This window comes from Microtus oregoni, unplaced genomic scaffold, assembly GCF_018167655.1.
Source record: "Microtus oregoni isolate MIOR12 unplaced genomic scaffold, Mior012 000013F_ref0000133, whole genome shotgun sequence".
Taxonomy (NCBI): Eukaryota; Metazoa; Chordata; class Mammalia; order Rodentia; family Cricetidae; genus Microtus; species Microtus oregoni.
Window position 1 is genome coordinate 20,621,936 of NW_024543072.1, and position 13,556 is coordinate 20,635,491.

The 13,556-nt window shown below is 45.7% G+C and overlaps 3 protein-coding genes across 7 annotated transcripts in view; 2 read left to right on the forward strand and 1 right to left on the reverse strand.

Annotated features, from left to right (window-relative positions):
* The window catches only part of Ube2e1 (ubiquitin conjugating enzyme E2 E1), a 59,804-nt gene extending 58,875 nt beyond the window's left edge, over positions 1-929 (forward strand). For all 3 annotated transcript variants that reach the window (XM_041662325.1, XM_041662323.1, XM_041662324.1), the window contains exon 6: positions 791-929. In XM_041662325.1, coding sequence (XP_041518259.1) covers positions 791-888 — 98 coding nt within the window. In that variant the 3' untranslated portion in view covers positions 889-929. The remainder of the gene's footprint in view (positions 1-790) is intronic.
* A 22-nt stretch (positions 930-951) lies between these two features.
* Nkiras1 (NFKB inhibitor interacting Ras like 1) lies at positions 952-8,804 on the reverse strand. Of its 3 annotated transcripts, none has more exons than XM_041662327.1 (4): positions 8,127-8,804; positions 4,966-5,076; positions 3,208-3,449; positions 952-2,410 (listed from the first exon to the last, which is right to left on the reverse strand). In XM_041662327.1, the coding sequence occupies exons 2-4, from the start codon at positions 5,057-5,059 to the stop codon at positions 2,168-2,170; spliced, it is 579 nt and encodes a 192-aa protein (XP_041518261.1). In that variant the 5' UTR covers positions 5,060-5,076; positions 8,127-8,804; the 3' UTR covers positions 952-2,167. The 3 variants fall into 3 exon arrangements, with proteins under 3 accessions (XP_041518261.1, XP_041518260.1, XP_041518262.1); XM_041662326.1 differs by having other exon boundaries at positions 7,936-8,804; XM_041662328.1 differs by lacking the exon at positions 952-2,410 and adding an exon at positions 2,419-2,547 and having other exon boundaries at positions 7,936-8,804.
* Positions 8,300-10,313, forward strand: Rpl15 (ribosomal protein L15). The gene is made up of 4 exons (XM_041662322.1): positions 8,300-8,443; positions 8,825-9,006; positions 9,173-9,309; positions 9,958-10,313. The coding sequence occupies exons 2-4, from the start codon at positions 8,835-8,837 to the stop codon at positions 10,261-10,263; spliced, it is 615 nt and encodes a 204-aa protein (XP_041518256.1). The 5' UTR covers positions 8,300-8,443; positions 8,825-8,834; the 3' UTR covers positions 10,264-10,313.
* The last annotated feature ends 3,243 nt before the right edge of the window (positions 10,314-13,556 follow it).

Sequence of the window (13,556 nt, forward strand, 5' to 3'; positions counted from 1 at the left end):
GCACTGAGGCTGGGTGGGTGGGTGGCTCTGTTGCCTCCCTGTTTGGGTAGTGGTTCCGTGAGCACTTGCTCCACAGACAGTTCCCACTTTTGAAAGTGGTATTTTTCTGCCAAGTATGTGGTGATTGCAGAATTGTAATCTTACTGGGACTAATCATTTTAAAATAAAAAGAAATTATTTTTCTGCTTTCACATACAAATTTATTAGGCATTCCATTTTCAGAGAAGCACTTCTATTTGGCCTTCTCCAGGATACAGAGTACAATATATACAGAGTACAATATATACAGAGTACAGTAGATAGTGTCAATTGCACTGGGCACAAAGACTTCACAGCATCCACAGTGCTCTAATCAGTGAGCAGAGCTGGTCCTGGAGCTCTGGATGTCCAGACTTGTAAGTTTGGTCATACACATGAAGAACAGGAGTGTTACTTGTTGGGAGAGAAAAGAATAAGAAAATACAGCCAGGCCACTCCATTTTTTAGCAAGACTCCTCCCATCCTCCCTTGTTTTACTTTATATTAAGATTAGAAGATGGGGCTGGAAAAATGGCCCATCTGTTAAGAGCAGTTATTCTTGCAGAGAGCCCAGGTTCAATTCCCAGCCTCTGCATAGCAGCCCACATCTACAGCATGCAGGCAGAGTAGCCATACACATAAAACAAATCTTTTTAAATTTGTTTTTTAACAATTAGAAGAAAACCCCCTGGTGAGTGTTTCAGGCATAGGGCATGGTCATAACTGTTTGCTGTATGTTTCTATCTAAAGTGTCTACACCTTTTTCTTTCAGCTGACCCTTTGGTGGGAAGTATTGCCACTCAGTACATGACCAACAGAGCAGAACACGACAGAATGGCCAGACAGTGGACCAAGAGATACGCTACATAAACTGGGTTTTCAGTTCTTACATTATCTGTCTGTCACAGAAGAGAGCTGCTTATGATTTTGAAAGGGTGGGGGAGGGTGGGAATTGGTAAAGAGTAGGGTATTTCTATAACAGATATTATTCAGTCTTACTTCCTAAGATTTTGTTGTAACTTAAGGTATCTTGCTACAGTAGACAAATTGGTAATAGTGACTTTTAGAGCTGTCAGTTTTGCGAGATTAGCTTACTTTTAGTACAACAGGAAAGAATGCGCGTGTAGACACTTGGGTTTCATTGAGTGTAGTCTACTGTAATTTCTAAATGAGCTTACATTTGTATAGGTTACACACTTGGCCATTGATGCAAAGTCCTATTTTCTTCTTTTAAAAAGTTGGAATTTGTTTTTCCTTCTTAGAGGAAAACAATGGTATTTAACAGTTTGTAGAGATTGTTACCTCGTATATGTAAAATGGACACCTGGCTATGAGACACCATGTAGGAAACGAGTAGTTAATGTATTTTATTTCATATGCAAGTTACTTTAAAGGTTGAATCAGGATTTGTGGAACCCTGTAGTGAAATACCTTAAGCTGTTAACTGTAGGCGTGAAATAGGAACTGCTCAGTGGACTGGTTATGTGTTTTAGACTTCTTATGTCTGCATTTGTTACTGTGCTAATAAACAATATTAAGAACAACCCTGACCCGGCTGTGTTCATTTCCTCTCTGTGCATGCGGTACCTGAAGAAGTCAAAAGAGGACACTGGATCCCATGGAATCAGTTACTGGTGGTTGTGAGCCACCGTGTAGGTACTAGCAATTGAACCTGGGTCTTCTGCAAGAGCATCAGTCTTAACTACTGACCAATCTTTCCAGTCCTATTCAACCTTCGCTACTGAAAGGGTGTTTGCCATGCAAGTCCAGCAGCTTGAGTTCAGCCTCTGGAACTTAGGCATAGATGGAAGAAGAAAAGTGGCTGCACACACACATCCTAGACATACAGGAATAAGCCTTTTTGAAATTATGTTCACGGTGAGGAATCTGCATGAAATTACAATGAGTATGACAGTTCCTGACAGGCTGGAAGGTTCCCATGGAACATCGCATACATTCCATATTTTACTATTAATGACAAGTACAACATAAATAACAAAGATAAAATATGTCTAACAGTAATAAATAAGCACAATAAGTTAATTATAGTGTAAAGTGCATTGAATTACCACTTAGGCCCGGAGGTGGTTTTGTAAAGGGCCATGTTACATCATAACTGTGCCATGCTACAGACATTTCAAGATCTGACTCAGTTTTCAGAATTGGAATTCCCTTTGTTCTTCCTGCCGGGCAAAGGGAAGCTGGATTTGCTCTGGGGCTGGGAGAGCTTGCTGGCTAGTAAAGTGAAGGGTTCGATCAGCGTCCTCCGGTCTGTCACCGTCACCTCCCACAGTTTCACCTTCTCGCTTTTTGCCCACCGCTGTGCCACTTCAGCGTCTACTTGTCTCTGCTCGGAGAGGTCGATTTTGTTTCCCAGCACGACAATTGCCACCTGAGGGAAAATGATGGGAAGACCGCACTGGGACACTGCGAAAGGGACAAACAAGGATTGCTCCTCCACTTGGCAGACTGCTTTACTTAAATGACAGAGCCAGTAATCTCAGCTGCTCTGGAGTTGAGGCAGGAGGACTGAAAGTTCAAAGGGCAACTTAGTTAGACCCTGCCAAAAACAAAGTTTAAAAACTAAAAGACTGGGGACGTAGAGAATTTAACTAGTAAGCATGAGGCCAGATTAATCCCAGTACTAAGCTGGTGCTGGTGTCCTTAGGTATGAGAGAAAAAAGAGAAGGCATCACCTCACTTTTTCCTGAGTGCATACAGACAGTCTGTATATATTTTTTAAAGGTTTAGGTTTATTAATTTTTTTCCTTTTCCTCTTTTTGAGATTTATTTATTTGCTATATATGCAGTGGTGAGAGAATTCCAGGCAGAAGGAAAGTGGCAAATAGGTGGGAGCTGATGACTGGTTATTAGCTTTGGGGCAGGGGGAGGTGTTAAATGACAAGAGCCCTATTTTGCCACAGACATCCTAAAAGCCTGAAGAAGCAATGATCGCACACATGACTAAGAAGCAGTGATGGCACACATGACTAAACTATGTAGGGCCTGAGCTGGGAAGCGAGAAAAGCACCTTGGACAGTGTAACCCAGAAAAAGGCAGAAAGTGATGCTTGCGCTGTGGGCTCAGCCAGTCCCCACACCCTGTGTCTGCAGATACTGCTAATACAAGTGGTTTCTAAGTGTGTGCACCCTACCCTACAATTCTAACAGATCTGAAATAGCCACTCACCTCTTTCTTGTCTTTGAATTTATCGATTTCCTTCTTCAGAAGCTCCACCCTTTGAAAGGACTCCAGGTTATTCACACTGTACACAAGAACAAAGCCGTCAGCGAAAGAGAAGTAATGCTTTGGCAGTTCCACACCTTCCTGCAGGCCTCGCGTGTCGTATAAGTGGAGCTGTTCCTTTACCCCGCGGTCTGTCTCCACCGAGGCCATGTACACGTCTTCCATCGTCTCGCAGTCCTCCATGCCTGCATTAGAAGGCACCAGGGTCAGTTATTCACTAGTTCCCTTTCCCACTGAGCTGACTTTCTAGGTCTCCATATGCAATAATCACACTTTACTGATTTCTTCAAAATGAAAAGTAGTTATTCATCCAAAAGTGTATTTTTTGGACCGTCATGATGGCTCTCAAGCATAGTGACCTGAGTTCAATTCCCAGGACCTACTAAAGCTAGAACCGACTCCACAGGGTCATCCTTTAATCTTTTTCAGAGGCACATGTGCCCCGTCGACCCACCAAAACACACACATACCTTTTTTTTTTTTTTTTTTTTTTTTTTCCGAGACAGGGTTTCTCCGTAACTTTTTGGTTCCTGTCCTGGAACTAGCTCTTGTAGACCAGGCTGGCCTCGAACTCACAGAGATCCGCCTGCCTCTGCCTCCCGGCCGGTGGTATACACTTTTAATCCTAGCCCTTGGGAGACAGAGGCATGGGGATCTCTGTGATTTCAAAGTTAGCCTGGTCTACAGTGACTTCCAGGATAGCCAGCCTCAAAAAAAAAAAAAAAAAAAAAAAGGTTTCTTCTTATAGCATTGGGGTGACACACTTATAAATCCAGCACTTGGGTGGTGTAAACAGGAGGACCAGTAGTTCAACGTCAGCCTCAACTTGTAGGAATCTGAGGCCAGCTTGAGCTACATGACACCTTGTCTCAAACAAAAACTTTCTTTTGGCCTTATTAGAATTAGCCTAGCATTAGGTCTACAAAAAAATGTAAATTTTTATCTTCTATATAAAAATGACAATAAAAAACCGGGCAGTGGTGGCACACACCTTTAATCCCAGCACTCAAGGAGGCAGAGACAGGCGGATCTCTTGAGTTCGAGGCCAGCCTGGTCTAATAGCAAGTTCCAGGACAGGCAAGGCTACAGAGAAACCTGTCTCAAGAAAAAAACAAAAAAAGTCATCAAAATAATAAAAGATAAAATGTGCTCTAAGCTATGTACCAAGAAAGAAATGCTTTAAAGATCTGTATTTACTCTTTTACATAAACCTAAGTTCATTTAACTTCTCTACCAAAATCATGACCTCACTTAAGCCAGAAACATTATCTTCACCTCTGCAGATCTATAAAGCATTGTCATATACAGTATGATAAAACAGGAAACTGCTCATCGAAGGAATAAATGAGATAGTCCCAGGTTACTAAATTGGGTCACACTGTAGCAAACACCATTTTTTCAGTTTTAAGCCTATACAGCACTAGACCACTGTGACTGAAGAATGGCATCGGCGTTGCTACGGCAGAGACCCTAGGGTTCCTAGACCCTTCTGATGCAGGTGCACAGCGCCCGTTTTCATATTTTCCATGTCTGCCTGCCACTTGTTTCTGACCTGCTAGATAACCTGCAGAAGCACTGCTGGACTTCAACAAAACCCAATTTCCTTGTCCCTACTCGGTCTCCTTTACACCACTTAGCGTGACCAACACGTGTCCTGCCCCAGTTCTAGATCTAGAGAGAAACAAAGACGGATGATCTTACCGATAGTATGATTCCCATAAAGGAGTTGCTCCAGAATGGCAGTTTTCCCAACAGACAACAACCCACAAACGACAACCTTGCAGCCCTTTCCCATCTTCTCTTGCGACAGCACTGTGGAAAAAAGAGAGGGCACCTTATCCTGGACACGCTGAAATAAATCCCTTTCTCTTCCTTAAAGTTTAAGTTGAACCAGTAATAAAGGGGAAACTCCAAACAGTAGAAGGGTGATAGAGAATAAGATAATCTTTCCACATGCCATTCCCCAGGCTCTCTGTTAAGAATGTCTTATAGATTGCCACAGAATCGTCTGGATAGACTCTAAAGACACCTGAATGGAGATGTGTGCAATCCCAGCACTCGAAAGGCAGAGGAGGACCAGTGCCAGCTACATAGTGAGTTAGAGACCAACTTGACTGTTGATATCTATGCATGGCTGCTCATGCCTACAATCCCAACCCTCTGGAATAGACGCAAAAAGTGCTGAGACTGGAGAATTACCATGAGTAAGGTACCATTTTCCTTAAGGCTTTTGTTTTTCCAAAAGACAGGATAGTGGCAGCTAAGGTAAATGGTTCAGTAGAAACAGCAGAAAAGTCACTTTTAAAAAGTCAAATGGGGGCTGGAGAGATGGCTCAGTGGTTAAGAGGATTGTCTGCTCTTCCAAAGGTCCTGAGTTCAATTCCCAGCAACCACATGGTGGCTCACAACCATCTGTAATGAGGTCTGGTACCCTCTTCTGACCTTTAGGCATATACACAGACAGAATATTGTATACATAATAAATATTTATTTAAAAAAAAAAAGTAAGTCAAATGGTCCAGGTGGTGGTGGTGCACGCCTTTAATCTCTGTACTTGGGAGGCAGGGGCAGGTGAATCTCTGAGTTCAAGGCCAGCCTGAGTTCCAGAACAGGCTCCAAAGCTACAGAGACACTTGTCTCAAAAAAACAAAATAAGTAAATAAATTAGTAAAAATAAAAGAAAATAAAAAGTCATATGGTAGGGCTGGAGAGATGCCTCAGAGGTTCATTCAATTCCCAGCACTCACATGGCAGCTCAAAACTGTCTAACTCCAGTTCCAGGGGATCTAATACCCGCCCGCCACACACATACACACAAACATACATAGAGGCAAAAGACCAATGAAAATAGTAAAGAGAAAAAGGTCGAATTGTAAGCCAGCAGGCATGGTGGTGCAGTCCTTAATTGTGGCATGTGAGTTTGACAGAGCCTGGTCTATATAGCAAGTTCCAGGACAACCAGAGGTATATAGAAAAACCCTGTCTCAAAACCCAGCTCACCAATGGGGAAAAATACCTGCTACCCAGTCTGATGAGCTGAGTTTGATAACCAGTTCCCACAGGTTGTCCTCTCAACTTCTGCCTTTACATGCATGCACAAATTAATAAGTGTAATTTAAGAAAATTTTTGAGATGGTCTCACTGTATAGCTATGGCTGTCCTAGAACTTACTATGTAGACTCAGAGATTCTCCTACCTCTACATCCCAAATCCTAGGATTAAAGGTGTGAACCACTCTGCGTGACAAAAAACAAAAAAACAAAAACAAAACACCTTTTAAGGGGTCATAGCAATAGCTCCATGGTTAAGAGCAACCAACTGTTCTTGCAGAGGACCTGAGTTTGATTCCCAGCACCTACACAGTGGCTTAATGTATAAGGGTTTTTTGCCAGCAAGTATGTGTGTGTGCCATACTCATGCCTGGTACCCTTGGAAGCCAGGAAGAGGGTATCAGATCCCCTGGGACTGAAGCTAAACTGCAATGTGGGTACCAGGGTCCCCTAAACCAGTGAACCACCTCTCTAGCTCTCCACCCCCAATTTATAGAAATGGACTCCCAAAAATGCCCCCCCCCCCCGTTCTAATCCTGGAAACCTTTGAGACCTTACTTTAGAAGGAATTTTGCATGTGGATTGAATTAGCCTTGAGACACAGAAATCAAGATGGAGGTGGAGATCTCCACAGGGGTATTTATGAGAAGTTTTAAGGAGAGGGAATGATTGAGTGCAAGGTGAGAGACGCCAACAGCCAAGAGAGGCAGGCGGCCTTCGGCTGCTGTTCTTTCTGACACCCTGAATTTTTTAAAATTTATTTGTATTTAATGTTCATTGGTATTTTGCCTGCATGTATGTCTGTGTGAGGGTATCAGAACTCCTGGAGCTGGAGTTACAGAGAGTTGTGAGCTGCGTGGGTGCTGGGAATTGAACCCGGGTCCTCCAGAAGAACAGTCAATGCTCTTAACTACTGAGTCATCTCTCCAGCCCCAACACCATGACTTTCACCTAGCTTTATTTCTGATTACAATCTATAAAATGATGAGTGCTTTATGTGAGCCATTAAACGTATTGCAGTAGAGGCCAGGCGGGGCGAGCACAGCCTCCTGACTTGAGGGGAAAGCAAAGAGGGTCTGTGCAGGTTTGAGGCTAGTCTAGACGATCCATCAAGTTTCCAGGACAGTTAACGTTACATAGAAAAATAAAATCTGATCCTGAGGGCTGGAGAGGCTCGGTAGTTAGAGCACTTTCTCATTCAGGTCCCAGCACCTACATGTGTGGTTCAGTTCTGGGGTGCACATACATACATGCAAGCAAACACACATAAACTAAAAATAAATCTTAAAGAAAACAAGAATTTTCTAAAAGAGAAATCATATTTTAAAATTTAACTAATCTATTTTACATCCCACTAGAGTTTCCGCTCCCTCCTCTCCTCCCATTCCCTCTGCCCCACCCCCTACCAACCTTGGCCACAAACAAGAGCAGACTTTATTAAAACCACACGACTATATGAAAAAAGAAAATTCTGGAGCTGCAAAAACGCCAGCAAACCATTATCTCTTAATAAAGAACGCAATGCAGAATGCCAGCATCCTGGGCATTTCTTCCTGAAACAGTTGCACTTAAGGAGGCTTAGCAAATGAAGAATTTGCTATACTAAAACCATCGTTCTGACCTTAGCACCTCCGACTCCTATACACCCCAGGAAGGGCAGGAGGAGGCGGCCTGGTCCCGCAGATCCCCGGCGGGCTTCACGGACACGCGCGGGGCCTACGCGTGCAGCCACTTGCGCCTACGCCCACCCGGTGGCTGTCCTGCTGTCACGCTGCTCCGGGATCACGAAACGGAGCCGGCGGAGACACCAACCTGGCACCACGGGGCAGAGAGACAGAGGCACGCCGGTCACTGCGGTCCCCGACTTGCCTCCTCAAGAACCGCAGCAGTGACGCCTGCGGGCTCAACGCCTCCCGCAGCCTTTGCAGTTCAGAGGCGACGCTGAGAGCGCGCGGGGGGGAGGGGGGGGTCGGAAAACCACCGGCTTGGATATTGGAACTACAAGCCCCATTAGGCCGTGCGCGGCCACTCCCTCCCCACCGGAAGGAGAACCGCCGAGGCGGAGGGAGGAGCCACAAAAGGGATTGTGGGAGAAAGGCTTCTTCCTTTCCTCTGACGGCGGCCATCAGGTAGGCAGGTCGGGCGGGATTTGCGTTTCTATCCGTGGCGAATCGCGCCGGTCTTCAGCCATCCGGGCCCGGCGGCATCGCCGCCTCTGAGCATCGTCCTCCCGCGAGCGTTCAGTCAGGATGCGGGGTGGAGCGGGCGCGGAGTCGCAGCCGTCCGGGAGGCTTGCGGGAGACGCGATGGCGGCAGGATCCGAGCTGGGCCCGGGCCTAGAGGAGGCCTGGCTGGAGCGAAACTCGCCGGCGGTGACGATCGCGTCCCCAAGTCCGGCTCCTCGGACCCGCCGCTAGCGCCGAGCCGTTCCCCGTGGACGGAGCGGTTCTGGTCGCCGCCTTCCTGACCGCCATCGCCCTGCGATGTGCTTCTCCCCCCCCCCCCCGAAGGTGAGCCAAGATGGGCGCGTACAAGTACATCCAGGAGCTGTGGCGGAAGAAGCAGTCGGACGTGATGCGCTTCCTGCTGAGGGTCCGCTGCTGGCAGTACCGCCAGCTGTCCGCGCTGCACCGGGCTCCCCGTCCCACCCGGCCCGACAAAGCGCGGAGGCTGGGTTACAAGGCCAAGCAAGGTGCGTGGTGGCCCGAGATGTCCCGAGTGGGCGATCCCTGGTTCCCCCAACCCCTGCCCCGGGGGAGCCGGAAATCCTCGGTGTGGGGCTGCACCCCCATCCTCCCGCGGTGTCACTAGCTCAGTACTGAGTCTCATCTGTCGGCGGTGGGTTTGTCCCTGTCCAGGTTACGTCATATACAGGATTCGCGTCCGCCGTGGTGGCCGAAAACGCCCGGTGCCCAAGGGTGCGACCTACGGCAAGCCTGTCCATCATGGTGTGAACCAGCTAAAGTTCGCCCGAAGCCTTCAGTCTGTTGCTGAGGTAAACGGATGGGGTACTGGTTGTCCTGGCAACCCGTTAGGGGTTGTGGGCTGGAAGAAATGGAGACCACGGTGGAATTTGACTGGGCGCAAGGTGGGCTTGGAGGTGTCTTGTACTTAACCTTGGCAAAGAGCAGCTATTATCAAAACTCTTACTACTGCTTGGTGCTTAGGTTTTAGGTTTATACTAAGTAGATTTTCGTTTGTTTTATTAGTGAGCTAGGTCCTGGCAGAGCCTAAGCTTTTGAAGGTGGTAAATTTTTGAGCTGTTCTCATATTACATTTAGTTATGTTGCTAATATAATGTTTTTCTTCTGGACTACTAAGTTGTGTTCTGTGGTCAGGGACCCCTTTCCAAAAGCTGGAAGCTTTTTATTCATTGACAATTGTATAAGGCCATGGCCCTGACCCCTGTTGCTGGAGGGGACTGTGACAGAACTCCATGTCCGGTGTTTGTGTGGTTTTGTTGGGCGGGAGATTAAGAAGGATGATGTTTCTGACTGCATACCTGTCTTTTACACTGGGCTTTAGTGTGGGGGGGACTTGGCCTGCTTTGGTCTCTGGTGATGCAGAGTTGGGAGGAAGGATTTTTGTCTGAGTTGTTGCCGTGGGCAATACGGAAGACTGACTGGGCTTTTCCCCGTTTTAGGAGAGAGCTGGACGCCACTGTGGGGCTCTGAGAGTCCTGAATTCTTACTGGGTTGGCGAAGATTCCACATACAAATTTTTTGAGGTTATCCTCATCGATCCATTCCATAAAGCTATCAGAAGAAACCCTGACACCCAATGGATCACCAAACCGGTCCACAAGCATAGAGAGATGCGTGGGCTGACATCTGCAGGCCGCAAGAGCCGTGGCCTTGGAAAGGGCCACAAGTTCCACCACACTATTGGTGGCTCTCGCCGTGCAGCCTGGAGAAGGCGCAACACTCTGCAGCTCCACCGTTACCGCTAATATACGTAATGTTTGTACAATTCATACCCAATAAACAATTTAGGACCGTCCTGTCTGCTTAAAGGTGTTATTTGTCTGTTAAGACTGTCGCAGATTGTCATGAGTGTTTTGTGGATTATAGCGGTTAAAGTGCAATGATGTTTGAAGATTACAGTGATGGTATATCTTGTTTCTGGTGACCTTTCTGTCTGCATTACCTGCTTAGGGGGTTCGGTGTATGGTTTACACCATGTGGTATCCTATGTATGAAGGACTTGCCCTGTAGAAGTGTTTGGTGCATGTGATATAGAACCTGCAGCTTTCTTGGGATGATAAAGTCGTCTAGTCACTGAAGTGCTGCTTGCTTTAGAGTTGGGATTTTGCTTAGAAATGTAGGAAGAGAAGCTTCCAGCTTGTTTTGTGAACATGCTTAGACAAGGGAGTTCAGCTACAACCCACAATTTGAGATTGAATCCAGTGCCCCATTTTCAGTAGAACCAGGTAAAATTGGAAGAGGCTTCCGTATTCTGTTGAATCTCAGGAGGATGAGCTTGATGTCCAGTAATCGGTATTGACACCTTGGTGTTTTGAAGGTTGTGGTGATTGAATTTTGGGTGGGGTGAGGTTGCCCTCAGCAGATAATTTCCATTAGCATTTGTAGTCCAGTGATGGGTGTCATGTGGGCTTCAATTAATGCTAGTCAAGTGAACTCTAAAAAGTTGTGGTCAAGATAGTATCCAGCCGTTAGGAAGCTTCTAACCACATAACAAGGATGGTTGGGTACTTAAAGGTCAATCCTGGGCCAGTCAATTCATCTTGGGGGTAAGGAAAGCAGTTGGCCATATGACTTCATTAGTCTTTCCTTTGGTAGTGGTTGGTGGTACTTGTCCCAGGTATATTTCTCAGAGGTTGACATTTAACCAAGGCCACACATAACTACCAAGTTTTGTTTGTGCCATGCTTTGGACTAGGTCCCAGGATGAGTATGGAATGAATAGACAGTACAGCCCTTATCAGGGATCTGGGCTAGTGGGTTTAACAATCTAATTGAAGCTTTTCTTAAACTCTTTCTCTTCAGATTTCTAAAGGATTTTACTGATTTCCAGAAAATACTAGATAAAAATCTTGACCTAGAATTCTTTTATATTCGGCAAAACAAATTGTATAGAGGTTGTTCAACTAAAGTAATAAATGTCTGTTAAACAAGTGTACCTTATGTTATCATTTATGTAAAAGCAAATGAAAACCTGCACAAGATGCTTATGGTAGAAATGGAATTCCGCATCATTTGAGAGAAAATGTATACTAAGTTAGGAAACTGCTTGGGCCTGGCACTGTGGCTCAGCACTGGATTGTCTGCTAAAGGCCTGTCAGCATTACAGAAGTTTGCCTTTATCCCTGCCATCCTTGAGATTTCTCCACACAGCAGCTAGAGGTCCTAAGTTTGTCCTAGTCTTTGTTATGCAAACTAAAATCCTTAGCAAATACCTGTGCTGCCCCCTCGGTTCCTCAGTCTTTCCCCAGACAGTTGGAATCTTAGCAGATGGTCCATGATCACTGCTAATGTTTTCGGTTTTATTTCAGATGGTTTCAGTTATCTGAGGCGTCATTTAACTCCTGCGTCCACCTAACATGGACCAGGATCATAGGCATGCATCAACATGCAAGCTATTATTTTTGTCTTGAGGAAATATCAATGTTGCCCTGGGTGGTTTGGAACTGGTATGTAAACTGAACTGTACTGGAACTCAAATCTACCTACCTTTGCCTGCACACTCTTGGTTTCTTTATGAGACAGTCTTAGTGTATAACCCAGGTTGACCTCAATTACTGAGGTTAGTAGTTGGTCTCACAACTTAACAAGGAACGGGTACATAACTGATGGATTTTGCCACTGAAGTATATGCTTAAATGGTGTACCAGAGAGCACACCTTTTATCCACACACTTGGGAGGTAGGCAAGGGAATCAGCAGTACAAGCCTGTCTCAAAAAAGGCTGTGAGTGCCGGGCTGTGGTGGCGCACGCCTGTAATCCCAGCACTCGGGAGGCAGAGGCAGGCGGATCTCTGTGAGTTCGAGACCAGCCTGGTCTACAAGAGCTAGTTCCAGGACAGGCTCCAAAACCACAGAGAAACCCTGTCTCGAAAAAACCAAAAAAAAAAAAAAAAGGCTGTGAGTAAGGCTCTGCATTAAGTGCCTTAATTATACACCTTTCCATCTCAGTGCTTAGGCAGAGGCTGTGAATCTGAGTTCAAGTCCAGCCTGGTCTACAGAGAGCTCTAAATCTGCCTCCCAGATTCCTGTTCTGAAGGCATTAGATGAGGTCAGTTTCTTGGATTTGACTTTATATTTTGAGATAGTAACAGGCCTTGAACTGACATTTTGGAGGATGGAGACTGCTGGTGTTTGCCACATCAACTTTACCCAGTTTATATGGTGCTCGGGAAGTGTGCCTTGTGTGTGCTAGGCAAGCACTCTTCCAACTAGAAGAAATAACTTCTGGGTGAGAGAGTCTTGCTGTGGATCCCACGCTGGCCTCAGGCAGCAGCCCTTGTGTGTGATGGATTGCATGTATGTACCATCACACCTGGCTCAGGAGATATTAAGATGTCTTTTAGTTATTTTTACCCCAATTGCAGGGTATTATACATGATAAGTTCCTTGCATCGTTATCTAGGAGCGTATTTGTCCACAAAGAGCTTCATTCCCTTCATTTCTGCGTGGTATGTGGATGTAATGTAATTGGATGCGGCCCTATGTTAGTCTCTAGAACAGTGCTTCTCAACCAGTGGGTCGAGACCCCTTTGGGGGTTGAAGGATACTGTCATAAAGGTCGAATATCAGCCATCCTGAATATCAGATGTTTACATTATGATTTGTAACAGTAGCAAAATCACAATTGTAAAGCAGCAATGAAAATAACTTTATGTTGGGGTTACCACAACATGAAGGCAGCAGCACTAGCAAGGTTGAGAACCCTGTGTGAACTGCAGAAGCTCCCCCTCAGAGTGACCCAGTTATAAAAGATCCAAGGGAAAGGCAGTGTTCTCTGCTAGTGAGTGCACCTATTTTTTGTGTGTGAGGGGTTCGAGACAGCGTTTCTCTGTAGCTTTTTGGAGCCTATCCTGGAACTAGCTCTGGTAGACCAGGCTGGCCTTGAACTCACAGAGATCTGCCTGCCTCTGCCTCCCAAGTACTGGGATTAAAGGCGTGTGCCGCCACCGCCCTGTGCGGAACACTTAATATTCTTTTTTTTATATTTATTATGTATACAATATTCAATCTGTGTGTGTTTGCAGACCTCGTTACAGATG

What these genes read in the sequence shown, in the direction of transcription:
- Nkiras1 (XM_041662327.1), bottom strand. Translation starts at nt 5,059, where the DNA reads ATGGGAAAGGGCTGCAAGGTTGTCGTTTGTGGGTTGTTGTCTGTTGGG. An exon ending in TTATGGGAATCATACTATCG is followed by an intron (nt 3,450 to 4,965) that starts GTAAGATCATCC and finishes CTTCTAATGCAG; the next exon opens with GCATGGAGGACTGCGAGACG. An exon ending in AATTCAAAGACAAGAAAGAG is followed by an intron (nt 2,411 to 3,207) that starts GTGAGTGGCTAT and finishes ATTTTCCCTCAG; the next exon opens with GTGGCAATTGTCGTGCTGGG.
- Rpl15 (XM_041662322.1), top strand. Translation starts at nt 8,835, where the DNA reads ATGGGCGCGTACAAGTACATCCAGGAGCTGTGGCGGAAGAAGCAGTCG. An exon ending in GGGTTACAAGGCCAAGCAAG is followed by an intron (nt 9,007 to 9,172) that starts GTGCGTGGTGGC and finishes GTCCCTGTCCAG; the next exon opens with GTTACGTCATATACAGGATT. An exon ending in GCCTTCAGTCTGTTGCTGAG is followed by an intron (nt 9,310 to 9,957) that starts GTAAACGGATGG and finishes TCCCCGTTTTAG; the next exon opens with GAGAGAGCTGGACGCCACTG.